The 13,397-nt window shown below is 35.7% G+C and overlaps 2 protein-coding genes across 3 annotated transcripts in view; one reads left to right on the top strand and one right to left on the bottom strand.

Moving 5' to 3' along the window:
* The first annotated feature begins 326 nt into the window (after window positions 1-326).
* On the top strand, window positions 327-3,280 carry LOC105133063 (non-specific phospholipase C1-like). 2 transcript variants are annotated; one of them, XR_843704.1, is made up of 4 exons: window positions 327-1,698; window positions 1,844-2,020; window positions 2,696-3,163; window positions 3,212-3,280. XR_843704.1 is itself a non-coding variant. In XM_011036875.1 (3 exons), exons 1-3 carry the CDS (start codon window positions 591-593, stop codon window positions 3,016-3,018), a joined length of 1,608 nt encoding a protein of 535 aa, XP_011035177.1. In that variant the 5' UTR covers window positions 327-590; the 3' UTR covers window positions 3,019-3,171. The 2 variants fall into 2 exon arrangements, 1 of the variants encoding a protein (XP_011035177.1); XM_011036875.1 differs by lacking the exon at window positions 3,212-3,280 and having other exon boundaries at window positions 2,696-3,171.
* Window positions 3,281-11,676: 8,396 nt separating this feature from the next.
* Window positions 11,677-13,397, bottom strand: part of LOC105133062 (DEAD-box ATP-dependent RNA helicase 51-like) — a 4,962-nt gene continuing 3,241 nt past the window's right edge. The window contains exons 8-13 of the mRNA XM_011036874.1: window positions 13,387-13,397; window positions 12,887-12,925; window positions 12,686-12,790; window positions 12,364-12,432; window positions 12,156-12,281; window positions 11,677-12,054 (exon numbers count right to left, since the gene is read on the bottom strand). Of these exons, the coding sequence (XP_011035176.1) occupies window positions 11,878-12,054; window positions 12,156-12,281; window positions 12,364-12,432; window positions 12,686-12,790; window positions 12,887-12,925; window positions 13,387-13,397 (527 nt within the window). The 3' untranslated portion in view covers window positions 11,677-11,877. The remainder of the gene's footprint in view (window positions 12,055-12,155; window positions 12,282-12,363; window positions 12,433-12,685; window positions 12,791-12,886; window positions 12,926-13,386) is intronic.

Below are 13,397 nucleotides of genomic sequence, written 5' to 3'. Positions count from 1 at the left end.
GTTGCTTTTTTACAAAGCGCTAAGAAGATATATGGTATATATTTTAAATGCGCAAGGTGTTTTGTTACTGTTTTCCGGCAAGAGGACAGGACAAAGAAAAACAAAGATTCAGTAAGTGGCCACAGAAAAAGCTGAAAAGTAAATTCTTGTCACCAACGCATAACCCGAGAAAAAAACATTTAAAAATCCAAGAAATACTGTGGGACGTGGTAATTTCTCAGCTTGCTATTTCCTATCCGTTTATTAAAATCCAAACCCTTAAAAAAGAAAAGACACTACCCGTTATTTATAATCTGTCTCACTCGTGATCATCATCGTCAGCTTAGATTTGGGTTCACATAAACACCTAATTATAATCACACTTAAAAGGAAAGTCAAGCATATTACTATTATTCTCTCCATTCCAAGGGATATACCCTCCTCTCCTCTGCTCTTCTTCATAAATAACGATCTACTTTCCTGTCGGCTACTCCATTATTATTATTATTATTATTATTATACCTGCCACACAAATGCACCCTTTCCTGTCCTAGATAGGACTTTCCTTTCCCTGACTAATCACCGGAATTTCCAGTTCCCGTTCACCGGAAATGACTTCTCGTCGACTATCACTCGCCTCTTTGCTCTTTCTTTATCTAGTATTTTCCTCTCAGTCCCTAGACTTTGATGATTTACACAAAAGACACAAACCCAGAATCAAAGGCCCCATCAAGACCCTAGTAGTTCTCGTCATGGAGAATCGCTCCTTTGACCACCTTCTCGGCTGGCTCAAGTCAACCAGACCCGACATCGACGGCTTATCTGGTTCCGAATCGAATCGAATCTCTGCTTCCGACCCTAACTCCGACGAAGTCTTCGTCTCCGACGACGCGGTCTTCATCGACTCGGACCCTGGCCACTCGTTCCAGGCGATCCGAGAACAGATATTCGGGTCAAACGATAGTTTCGCTGACCCGGCTCCAATGAACGGGTTCGTGCAACAAGCGAAGAGCATGGGTGAAACCATGTCGAAAACCGTCATGAGCGGGTTCAAACCGAGTCTTTTACCGGTTTACACCGAGTTAGCGAATGAGTTCGCCGTTTTTGACCGGTGGTTCGCGTCGGTTCCCGCGTCAACTCAGCCGAACCGGTTCTATGTCCACTCAGCAACCTCACACGGAGCCATGAGTAACGTGCGGAAAGACCTTATCCATGGATTCCCTCAAAGAACGATATTCGACTCACTCGACGACAATGGCCTCAGTTTCGGGATATATTACCAAAATATCCCCGCAACACTGTTTTTCAAGTCGTTGAGGAAATTAAAGCACTTGTTGAAGTTTCACAGCTACGAACTGAAGTTCAAATTGCATGCGAAGCTAGGGAAGTTACCTAATTATGTGGTGGTGGAGCAGAGGTACTTTGACGTGGAGTTATTTCCAGCCAATGATGATCACCCATCACATGACGTGGCAAGAGGACAGAGGTTTGTGAAGGAGGTGTATGAGATATTGAGGAGCAGTCCGCAGTGGAAAGAGATGGCTCTTCTGATTACTTATGATGAGCATGGTGGATTTTATGATCACGTACCTACGCCCGTCAGAGGGGTACCGAATCCGGATGGGATTATTGGGCCTGACCCATATTATTTCCAGTTTGACCGCTTGGGTATTCGGGTTCCGACCTTTTTGATCTCTCCTTGGGTTGACAAGGGTACTGGTAAGTGTTGAGTTCTTTGTTGTTTTGTTCTATTGTTTATTTTGCTGCTATTAATGTTGTTGTTTAAGGATTTTTTTTTTCTTTTGTTCACAAGAAGTAGTAAATAATAGGGTGGTTTGGATTGATTATTGCTGTTGATGTGCAGTGATACATGAACCAGATGGGCCAAGACCAGATTCACAATTTGAGCATTCTTCAATCCCTGCAACGGTGAAGAAGCTGTTTAACTTGAACTCGAATTTCTTGACAAGGAGGGATGCATGGGCTGGTACTTTTGAGAATTACTTTTACCTTCGTGACACTCCGCGTGATGATTGCCCAGGTTTGGGATCGATATCCTTATCTTTAAATAATTAGTAATGTTTTGTTTTTCTTTTGAACAACCAAGTTACTTTGTCTTGTAGTCAATGAAACGTTACTGTGCTTAATTTGATTGCGTGAGGCTTCAAGTAGGATGCGGTCTTGCACCCCTGTTTAATTTGGCAGTATTTGTATTTGATTTGGTGCTATACTGCTTTTGTTTGATTTGCCTATTTCATCGTTTAATGGGATTCCCACTTATTTTATTTGCGAATTAGTTGCTTGCCATGAAATCCATGGCAGTATTCTCTAACAGACAGAGTCAAGTGACGTGCAAATATGAGAGCACACAGTCTTCTGTTGTTTTCTTCTTCTTTTTTAAGCGGATCCTTCTTAACTTTTATGTCTATAGCAATAATGGAGGTTGGAGACTGAAGATTAAAGCCTTTAGGTTAACTGTTCCATTTAGGCTTGTAGAGATAGAACCCAGTCAAGAGTGAAGAGACGACCCTGTTATCTATCTGTTTCAGGCTATGTAGATGGTCCAAGGATGTCGACACACGTGTCTACTATGGCATTTCAAGAACCGTTAGTTCATACAGAAAATCTCTTCTGAACAAACATTATCTGGGATTCGTGGTGTGTTATCTTATCTTACATCATATGATTCTAAATTAATCCTGAAATCTGTACACAGAAACGCTGCCAGACGTGACGACATCATTGAGGCCATGGGGACCAAAAGAAGATGCAAGCCTCTCGGAGTTTCAAGTTGAGATGATCCAGCTTGCATCACAGCTCAATGGCGATCATGTACTGAATGCTTACCCGGATATTGGCAAAAGCATGACAGTGGGTGAAGCCAACAGATATGCTGAGGATGCAGTTAGGAGGTTCCTTGAAGCTGGCAGGGCTGCTCTTAGAGCCGGAGCAAATGAATCTGCTATTGTTACAATGAAACCTTCCCTCACCAGCCGAGTTCCGGTGGGGGATAATGCTCGCTACCAGAAAGCCTACTAATTCCCTTCAAAACCACCATTTTAGATATGAATTTAAACACAAATACACAATTACTGTGGCTGTAAGCATTTATCTCAGATGTATTATTTTGCGTAATTGTAGTTTTAGTAGATGCTAATGGAACACTAGCATTGTTCCTATCTACATGTGGTAGTGCTAATTGTATATCAGGTATATGTAATAATTAGCCAACATTTGGTATTATTATTGCTTTTATATCATAAAAGCATCAATTTGATGCGTTATTAAATTAAAAAAAAAAGAAGAAGAAGAAAAGGAGGTTACTTTGGACACTCAATTTTCTCTTTGTTTTCCAGTCCAATCCGATTATCAGTTTTCTCAAGAATGACAACTGTGTGCCGCGCATGTGGTTATTATTTGGTATTAACAACTGAGGTGATGATCATATTACGTCTTCCACTTCGATGGACTTGCAGCATGACATACAGTTCTACATTTCTCTAGCTGAAACCGCAGACGAGTCTTTGAAGTATAATGCGCAGCCAGTCGGCAATCCACTCCAAATGGTCCTACCAGAAAATAACAAGAAAGAGAAATGAAAAAAACTGGCCACAAAAAACTGGCTACCATTCAACATGCTATCTATACGCAACTAGCAAGCTTCTAGCAGTCTTTATCTTTCATCTTCTGCTTGCACCAGCCAACCCTTTCTCCCAAAATACTAATGGAGGGTTCATGTGAACAAAGTGTTACACTCTATCAACACCATTGACCTCCTCTTCTCAGCTTACCTGGTCTTAGCGATGCAACTTGGCTTTGCCATGCTATGTGCTGGCTCAGTCCGGGCCAAGAATGCCATGAACAGTACGCTTACAAATTGATGAGTCAATTTCATTTAGTTTTTGTTTGGTTCTTTAAAACATCCGGCACATATTAGACCCTAAATATTTGGACTCGATAATCAACCAAGCCCAAGATGTTTAAACTTGACAGTGCATCAAGCCCAATATAGCATGGATCTAATACGCATTTAAGGTCAAAAGTGAATGGACTTGGCAGTGCGTCAAGCTCAATATAGCGTGGGTCTAGCATGCATATCAAATTTAAGGCAGTTGAACTTGATAGTCAGTTAAGTTTGAGATGCTTGGGCTTGAAAGTGCATTAAACTCAAGGTAGTGTGGGTCTGACATGCAAATTAAACCCAAGACGGTTGGACTTAGCAGTCAGCTAAATCCAAGACAATGACCATCCTCCCTTGACATGTTTAGGGGAATAATTAGCTTCCTTTGAGTCTAATCTCATGGAAGAACTTGACCTCTATAAACTTAGTTACACTTGATGTCTTAAACTTTGGCTCTCTATATTTTTTTAGGTACATAAAAGTCCTTTAAGGATCTACCATATTTCCATCAGATAAAAAATATTTACCCATCATTAAATGTTATTAGGGTAACTGCACTGCATGTGCTTCTTTTTATAAAAGAATAAAATTTATGGGCTATAAATATAAATGAGAGCTTTATAATAAATATTCATAATCTTCAATTCTTTACACCATTTATACTTTTAGAGTATTTCTCTTTAGAATATTCTTATAATTCTTTCTAAAAAAATATAGATTTTATCATCGAATCAAATGATCTTTAAATCTCCTGATTGTAAGTATTTTATTACAAGTATTCAAGACCTTCTTGGTGAGTTTAAAATTTTTTAGATTGAAAAAAAATCTAAATATTTTTAACTTATTAATCAACCACTCTCCTAGACTGACATCAAATAACCTTTTATTTTATGTTCTTTGTATTTTTTAACTTCACTAATGTTGTTGATGTTGTTGCTGGAAGCATCTCTTATTATCTCTTTGGCTTTGCGTTTGCATTTGGTAATGGAACTAATTCTAACCCTTTCATAGGTACAAGCTTCTTTGTTCTCAAATATATTCCTAATACCTCTTACAACTATAGTTGCTTTCTTTACCAATTGACTTTTACTGCTGCAGTTGCTAGAATTACCAGCGGCTCCATAGCTAAAAGAACCTAATTCAGTGCTTATCTTGTTTTCTCATTTTCCCTTTCTGAATTTGTGTACCCAATTATGGTTCATTGGGTTTGGTCATCGACTGGTTTGTTGTCTCCTAGTTCAAATTAATCAGTTGTTAGGCTCTGGTGCTATTGACTTCGCTGGCAATGGTGTGGTTCATTTGGTAGGAGGGTTGATGGACTTCGGGGCTCATTTATTCAAGTTCCTCAAGTGAGTTGTTTTGATGCATTTGGCAAGCCCGTGCCAATATGTGGGCACAATGCAACACTTATGGTGCTTGGTACCGATCAAGTAATTGTTGTGTGTGGTTCCGTATCATGTGATGGTGGAACCACTATATTAATTGTCATGAGCTGCCTCTTTTAATTTAAATGTAGTTGTACTGTAGATGTAATAGCAATTTTAACAAAAGAGATAAGAGAAAAATAGGAGAAAGAGAGGAAGTTGAGAAGAATAGGAGAAAGAGAGGAAGTTGAGACAGCTGAATTGATTGTCTTCTTTCTTTGATTTCTAGCTTGTTTATCGTTGAATCGGACTGAGATTTTGACAGCAGCTTCTAGACATGTTACTCGTCATTCTTAATGGTTGGATCGAAGATTGGTGGTGTGGAAGTTGGCTGTTTTGATAAAAAAAAATAGAGCTGTCAGTATTGTGAGTTTTTCTCAAATACTTCTTCTTTAATCTTGTTGTATTCCAAGAATATATTGTTCTTAATTATATGTATGTTGTAGCCCTTAGTTGAATCTAAGAAAGAACAATTATGAACCCATTATTTGTTAATAGTGGAAGTTTTTAGGTGGACTACGGTCCCGTGATTTTTCCCGCATAGGGTTTTCTACATAAAAATCTTGGTGTTGATTTGTGTGATTGTTGCTTTATATTTATTGATTGTTTAATCCTAATTTTGATTGTATAAAGAGAGAAAAGAATTGGAACTTGTGAATTAATCCGGCCAGATTGGAATCCGGTTATTTGTTCCTAATTTTCCCAACAAAGTGGTATCAGAGCACTGGTTGTGTAGATTAAATTTCTTATGCAATTAAAATGGAAAGGAAGATTCGAGTATGATAAAGCTCACTTCCTCCAATTATTTTCTATGGAAAACAATGATGGAGGATCACTTATATTACAATGATTTGGCTTTGTTGCTTGAGTGTAAAGGGAAAAAGCCTGATGAGATGGATAAGGTAAAATGGAATGGGTTTAATAGAAAGGCGACTGCTTATGTTAGAAAATAGACATCTTCTAAGTCCATTAATCATATTTCTTAAAAACATGATTGCTATACAGTTTGGAAGATATTAGAAGAAACCTTTGCCAAGGAACTTTTGCCAAGGAGAGTGCATAAAACAAGGTTTTTGTAATTAGAGACCTTATGAATTTGAAGTATAAAGATGGTGAAGATGCTTCAGTGCATATAAATGGATTCTGAGGGTTTTTGAATCAGCTATCATTGATGAATCTTGAGTTAGCTGATGAGATGCAAGCACTAATCCTATTGAGTTTATTGACAGATAGTTGGGAGACTTTGGTGGTGTCACTTAGCAATTCTACTACAAATAGAAAGATTACATTGAAAACAATGAATGATAGTATCCTCAATGAAGAGAAGAGGAGGAAAGGGACAAGCACTTTCGAGTATCATGTACTTATTATAAAAAGTCAAGGGAGAAGTCAAAATAGGTTCTCTCATGGCAAGTAAAATAGAGAATCCAGCAATAAAAAAAGCAAATAAAAGCTAAGAAGAAGATCTCAGTCAAGGAAGGAAATTAAGTGTTATTATTGTGATATGCCTGGACATATTCAAAAAGACTGTAGAAAGTATAAAAAAGATAAAAAGGGTAAAGATGAAGACAAGAATGAAGAGAATGGTACAACTGCAGTTGTATTTGATTGTGATGTTGCCATTGTTTATGATGATGGTTATGTGAATCTTGCATGTTAAGATACCACCTGGGTTAGAGATTCAGCAGCTTCTTACCATGTTACACCCGACGTGAGTTTTACACATCCTACACTGCTGGTGACTTTGGTCAAGTTAGGATGGAAAATCAAGGGATGACTAGTGTTGTGGGCATTGGAGATATTTGGTTAGAAACCAATACTGGATGCAAGTTGCTACTCAAAGATGTTAGGCATGTGCCTGATATGCACCTACACTTAATCTCTACAAGTACTCTTGATGAAGAAGGCTATCACAATTACTTTGGAGATAGTAAATAGAAGCTCTTTAGAAATTCCTTAATTATTGCTAAAAGGAAGAAGATGGGTCTCTACATGTCACAAGTCAAAGTGATCAAAGAGGAGTGAAAGCAATTGAAGATTGCTTTACTAATTTATGGCATAAATGACTTGGACATTTAACTGAGAAAGGCCTTGACATCCCTTCCAAGAAGAACTACCTTTCATTAAAAGGTATGAACTTGAACACATGTACTTATTGTTTAGTTGGTAAACAACACAGAGTTGTGTTTCAAAGATCACTTTCACATAGAAGATCATATGTTTTTAATTTAGTTCATACTAATGTTTGTTCTATGATTGATAAGTCTCTTGGGAGTGCGTTGTACTTTATTAGTTTCATTGATGATCACTCCAGGAAAATTTGGGCCACTTGTTTGAAATCCAAAGATCAGGTGCTTAATGTCTTTAAGGATTTCTATGCTAGAGTTAAAAAAAAAAAAAACCTAGTAGAAAGTTGAAATGTATTCGAGCTGACAATAATGGTGAATACAGGGGTCCTTTTGAGAAGTATTGTAGGGAACATGGTATCAAGTTAGAGAAGACAGTTCCTAAGACTCTACAGCAAAATGAAGTGGCTGAGAGAATGAACATAACCATTGTTGAAAGAATTAAATGTATGCTCTTTCATGTAAAGCTACCTAAGTCCTTTTAGGGTGAGGTAATGAAGACTGTAGTTGCCATGATCAAGCTTTCTCCATCAATTCCTCTTGATTTTGATGTTCCAAATAGAGTTTAGAAAGGAAAGGATATCTTTTATGCATACTTGAGAGTGTTTGGATGTAGAGCATTCGTACATGTTCCTCGAGATAAAAGGTTTAAACTCGACAGCAAGACAAAGCAGTGTATTTTCTTGGGCTCTGAAGATAATGAGTTTGGCTATAGGTTGTGGGATTCAAAGGAGGAGAAAATTATGAGAAGCAGAGATGTTATTTTCTTTAAAGATCAAACCATTGAAGACTTTGAACATAAAAAGAAAACAGAGTCTACTATTTTTATTCCTTTTAATTTAAATCCAAGACCTACTCCACAGTTACCTTTGATGCCTGCTAATAATAGGGAAGATTTTCAAAATGATGATAATGGTGGTTTTCTTATTGAGCCATTAGTTGGTGATCCTGAATCAACTAATAATAATATTGATATTATTCCTGAACAGGTTATGCAAGAAGCTTCAGATGAGTCACAATTGAGAAGGTCAACTAAACCTCGCCAACCTTGATGCATTCCAAGAATATTGATATTGTGAGTTTTTCTCAAATACTTATTTAATCTTGTTGTATTCCAAGAATAGATTATTCTTGATGATATGTATGTTGTAGCTCTTAGTTGAATCTATGAAAGAACAGTTATGAATCCATTATTTATTGATAGTGGAAGTTTTTAGGTGGACTATGATCTTGTGGTTTTTCCCGTATTGGGTTTTCCATGTAAAAATCTTTGTGTTGATTTATATGATTGTTGCTTTATATTTGTTAATTGTTTAATCGTGATTTTGATTATATAAAGAGAAAAAATTGAAACTTGTGAATTGTGAATTAATCCGACGAGATTGATGTCCAGTTATTTATTCCTAGTTTTCCTAATAGTAACTGGACCGGTTTTAGCCGGGCTGCATTAAGAACTACATTGGCAAGTTCGAGCGCTGGAATCACAACCCTATTTGGCCGGCGATTACTAGTAGGCCTTCGGGATGCATTAGATGTTTGCAGTGGATTGCTTGGTGGTTTAGTTGCAATTACTTCAGAATGTTCAGTTGTGGAGCCATCCTCGCTTCTACTCAGATTATATGCGTGTCCAAGATCAAAATCATTCATGATTCGATAGTACTTCTCCTCTGCAACATTGACGCATTGGCTTGTTGTTTTTCTTTCTTCCTTTTTGGGTAAAGCCGAGTGTTTCTGCTCATCGATTCCTTTTCCATTTAAATTGTCTCTCTTTTAGGAAAGACAGCCTACATATTCCTTCTGCAGGTATAGCTTTGTCGAAACTTTCCCGAGCACCGACATGTTTACTTGACAATCAATCTGCAGCGTCGTATGCTCCCTGACGGTTGCCCTTTTTTAGGGACGGCAGCAGTAACTAGGACGGAATCCAAAACGTATGAAATAATTAGAACACTAAATAACCTTTCTAAAAGAGATGTAGAGGAGTTATTAAATCCGGCCAATCAGAAATAATTGGAACACTACACAACCTTTTTTAAAAGAGATTTGGATCTAGAAAACATTAACTATACATTAGAAGGGGAGGGATTAGGTAGTGTTTATTTATTATAATATTACTTTGCTTTATTTTATTTTATTTTTTGATTTTTTTATCAATGTTTTTTTTTAGTTTTATTTTTTAATATTAGATTTTTTTATTTAGTTATTATATTCTTAAAATACGGATTTCATATTTGACAAGATAACTTGATTGACTCATATTTTTTTAATTGTTTTTTCTTCTAATTTTATTATTTTATATTAATTTGATTGAGAATTAAATTTTATAATTTATTTTATTTACTTTTCATTAGGTTATCTTAGTCTCATGACCCAAAAATAATGCTTGCTGGGTTAACCCGAGTTGACTCAAATTGTTTTTTGTGTCTTTCATTTAATTGATTTTTTTAATTTTATCATTTAACATTGGATCGTTGGGGAATTAAGTTTCATAATTTATTTTAATTTGCTTTTTATGAGAATATTTTGGTCTTGTGATCAAGATCGTGAGTTTTGACATTTTAACCCTAGTTAAATCAGGTTTTTTTAAAAGGTTATATCGGTCTCATGACTCGGGTTGCAAGTTCTTTAACATTGAAATTGCTTTTTATTAGACTGTCCCCGTCTCATAACTCAGGTCATAGGTTTGACAGGTTAACCCTATGGACTCATTTTTTCTCTTTTTTTAACTGATTTTTTTTTTCAATTTCATCAATTAATAGTGATTGATTGAGAATTAAACTTTATGATTTGTTTCAATTTGTTTTTAATTTAGTTATCCTGATTTAATGACCTGGGAATAATGCTTAACGATTAACTCGGGTTGACTTGACTTATTTTTTATGTTATTTTTTTAATTAAGATTTTTATAAATTTTATCATTTAATATTAGGTCTGACAAGACAATTGAGAATCAAGTTTTATAATTTATTTTAACTTTTTTTTTATTGGAGTTATCTTAGTCTTAAGACCAAAGTAGTGGATTTGATAGGTTAACACGAGTTAAATTAGGTCTTTTTTTATTTTATTTTTTTTATAAAGTTATCTTGATCTAATGACTTAGGTCATGAGTTTGGTAGATTGACTCAGATTATTTTTTATGTTCTTTTTTTAATTAATTTATTTTTTAATCTCATCCTTTAATATTGAGGGGTTTAAAATTTGTAATTTGTTTCGATTTATTTTTTATGTGGTTTTCTCAATCTTATGATCTAAGTTGCAAGTTTGACAAGTTAACTCAAGTTATTTTTTAGATTTTTAATTGATTTTTTTTCTAATTTTATCATTCAATATTAAGTTGATTAAGAATTAAACTTTATAATTTATTTTGATTTGCTTTTTATAGGATTATCATAGTCTCATAACTTGGGTTATAAATTTGATATGTTAACCCGGGTTATCCTAGGTCAATCCAATATATTATTATTTTAATATTAAAAAATATCATCTTGAAATTTTATTTAGTCAAATATTTCACAAGTTGTATAGATTGTTTTAGACTAATAAAATCAATTGAGTTATATCAAATAAACTATCATATAATTTTTTTCTACTAGAAAAAAAAAACATTAGTAACATTTGATTTTTTGTTTTTACATTAAAAAAAATAATTTAGCCCATAGATCAATTATAGCCTAACACGGATCAATTATCTAAGTAGTTACTTAGCTCGGCCAAACTTGGTGAGTTAATCCAAGAGTTCAAACCTGAGTTGAAATACAAGTTGAACCTATTTTGTTATAATTTGACCAAACCTGATTGACCTACGGCCAATAAAAATGATAAACTACTCACAAGTTATCCAACAGCTTAATACCCCCAACCCCCTTTTACAAGTTAGCCTCTTATGAGTCTGGAAACCACGTCAGAGAATAACATGTATAAAAAAATAATATCAATTAAAAAATATATAAAGGTAGAGATTGTTAATACCGTTACGTTCCAAAACAGCTCGGTTTGACAGGCACCCACTTAAAAAAAGCAACTTGAAGTATCCACTTTCATTAATGAAAATCTCGAGTCGTCACGTAAATAGCTCTGGTCTCTGGTTTGATGGTCCTGTTTTTACTACATTTAACACATGTATGATATCAACTGGGTTGAACCGTACACCATCTTATTTTCTGGCATCGCGGATCTGTTATTAATGGTTAGTAACAGTACACTGGAGGGCAAAGAATGTTCAGAAGATGGCCCATGAGAGGATTTGATTACAAAAATCTTGATTTCAGAGCTCTAAATTGGTATAATCGTTCATTCAATATTACATCTCGGAGGTGTATGAACTCGAATCAGTTAACGACATTTAAACAAAACTTTTGGGCAAGGCCACAAGTCAATAAAAAAAATCATAAAATTACTAATATCACATTTCGCTCCACCAAAGTGTTACTTACTGATATCGATCTGGTTAATACCTTACAAATTGTCGCTTTTCATCTCCATCGCTCTGCCTTCCGTAAGGATTGCTCTCATTGAAACCATTTCGGCTTCCTTTGTGTGTTTTCTTCCTAAACTTGGAAGCATTGCTTTCCATGTTTAGATTCACCTTTGGTGGAGAAGAAAAGCAAAATGAAGCAGCAACAGCCTGCAGATACCCAACATTAGCCATTTCATTCCTTGAAAAAATAAATATAATTGTTCGTGCAACTAATCGCCCTTGTAGAATGCGAGTGACAAGAATGGTACCTGCAGATCGAGTCGGTGGACATTAAAGATGTCCTTCATAGAATGTGAATTATAGGCCAACATGTAAGATCTATATGCATCTTTAGCTGATTTGTTCAAATAGTAGTTGTTGGCCACCAACTTCTCCTGAAACAATCCAGTAGCTATTTAAATTCTTTATAACTTTAGTTACTGGGATGAAACATACAACTGTGAAGTAGGACAGTACCAGCTGAGAGTGAACATTTGCCAGCTTCTTCTGATCAAATTCATACTCTTTGACAGGGACTTTTGCTGCCTAGAAGAGAGGTGGTAAGTTAAGAATACACAAAAGGCGATTACAAAAGCAACATCTAATCATTATGAACATTCTCTTTTTCAATCTGATAGAAGATATCAAGTATTCTTGCTTTTCAAAATTCTAATGCTGTGCATCCTACAGCATGATGAAACAAAACCAATTATTTATTGCACTAAGGTGGTGCCCTCTTCATAAAATAGTAGAATTGGAGATGTGTAAGATAAGCAGCTGTGATGAATCTCCAATATACCTTCAGATAGCGCAAAAACTGTAGCTCTTCTGGAATCAGGAAAAGCAAGGCATTTCCTTTTGCACCTTCCCCTCGTGCTGTTCGACCAACCCTGTGGATGTATTCCTGAAAGCAGTAAATTCAGAGTGCATGTTACTGAAAATGCATGAACAAGAACATTGAGAAATTAACTGAGACATGCTAGCTAGAAAGGATGAGCACCTTGGGTTCATCAGGAGGATCAAACTGCACAATCCAGTCCTACAAGCAGAAAAGGAAAGATAAGGAATAAATATTAGCCGACCTACAAGGATATACAGATTTCATGGTCTGAATAATAAATTATTCTTTTATGTGGAGGCCTTTAAGTGAGCAATTTAGAAATTTTGAAGCACAATCCTTTCCAAAATCCCCAAAACCCATGTCAAGTTCAAACAAATCCAAATGCACCGTCTTAATTGAAGGTAATTTTGCAAAAATTTCAAATACAGAAGTCAATCAATTAATCTAAACACCGACACCAAGAAAAGGAAACTTCCAGAGAGTGTCTTAATGGGAAGAGGCCAGAGAGATATTGATAGATGAAAAAATAATGTCTGCAAATATTATTTCAATTTTCAACAACAATCACAACCCTCCCCCAACAAAACAAACACGACCCACACGAGCTTCTAGGGGCCTAGATCCTAGAAGAAAAGTCTTGGTGAACAAAAGACTCATACCACAGCAGGAA

Source organism: Populus euphratica, unplaced genomic scaffold (assembly GCF_000495115.2).
Source record: "Populus euphratica unplaced genomic scaffold, PopEup_1.0 scaffold42.1, whole genome shotgun sequence".
NCBI lineage: Eukaryota > Viridiplantae > Streptophyta > Magnoliopsida > Malpighiales > Salicaceae > Populus > Populus euphratica.
The sequence above is the reverse complement of the archived record's forward strand: the minus strand, read 5'-3'. Positions and strand labels throughout refer to the sequence as shown.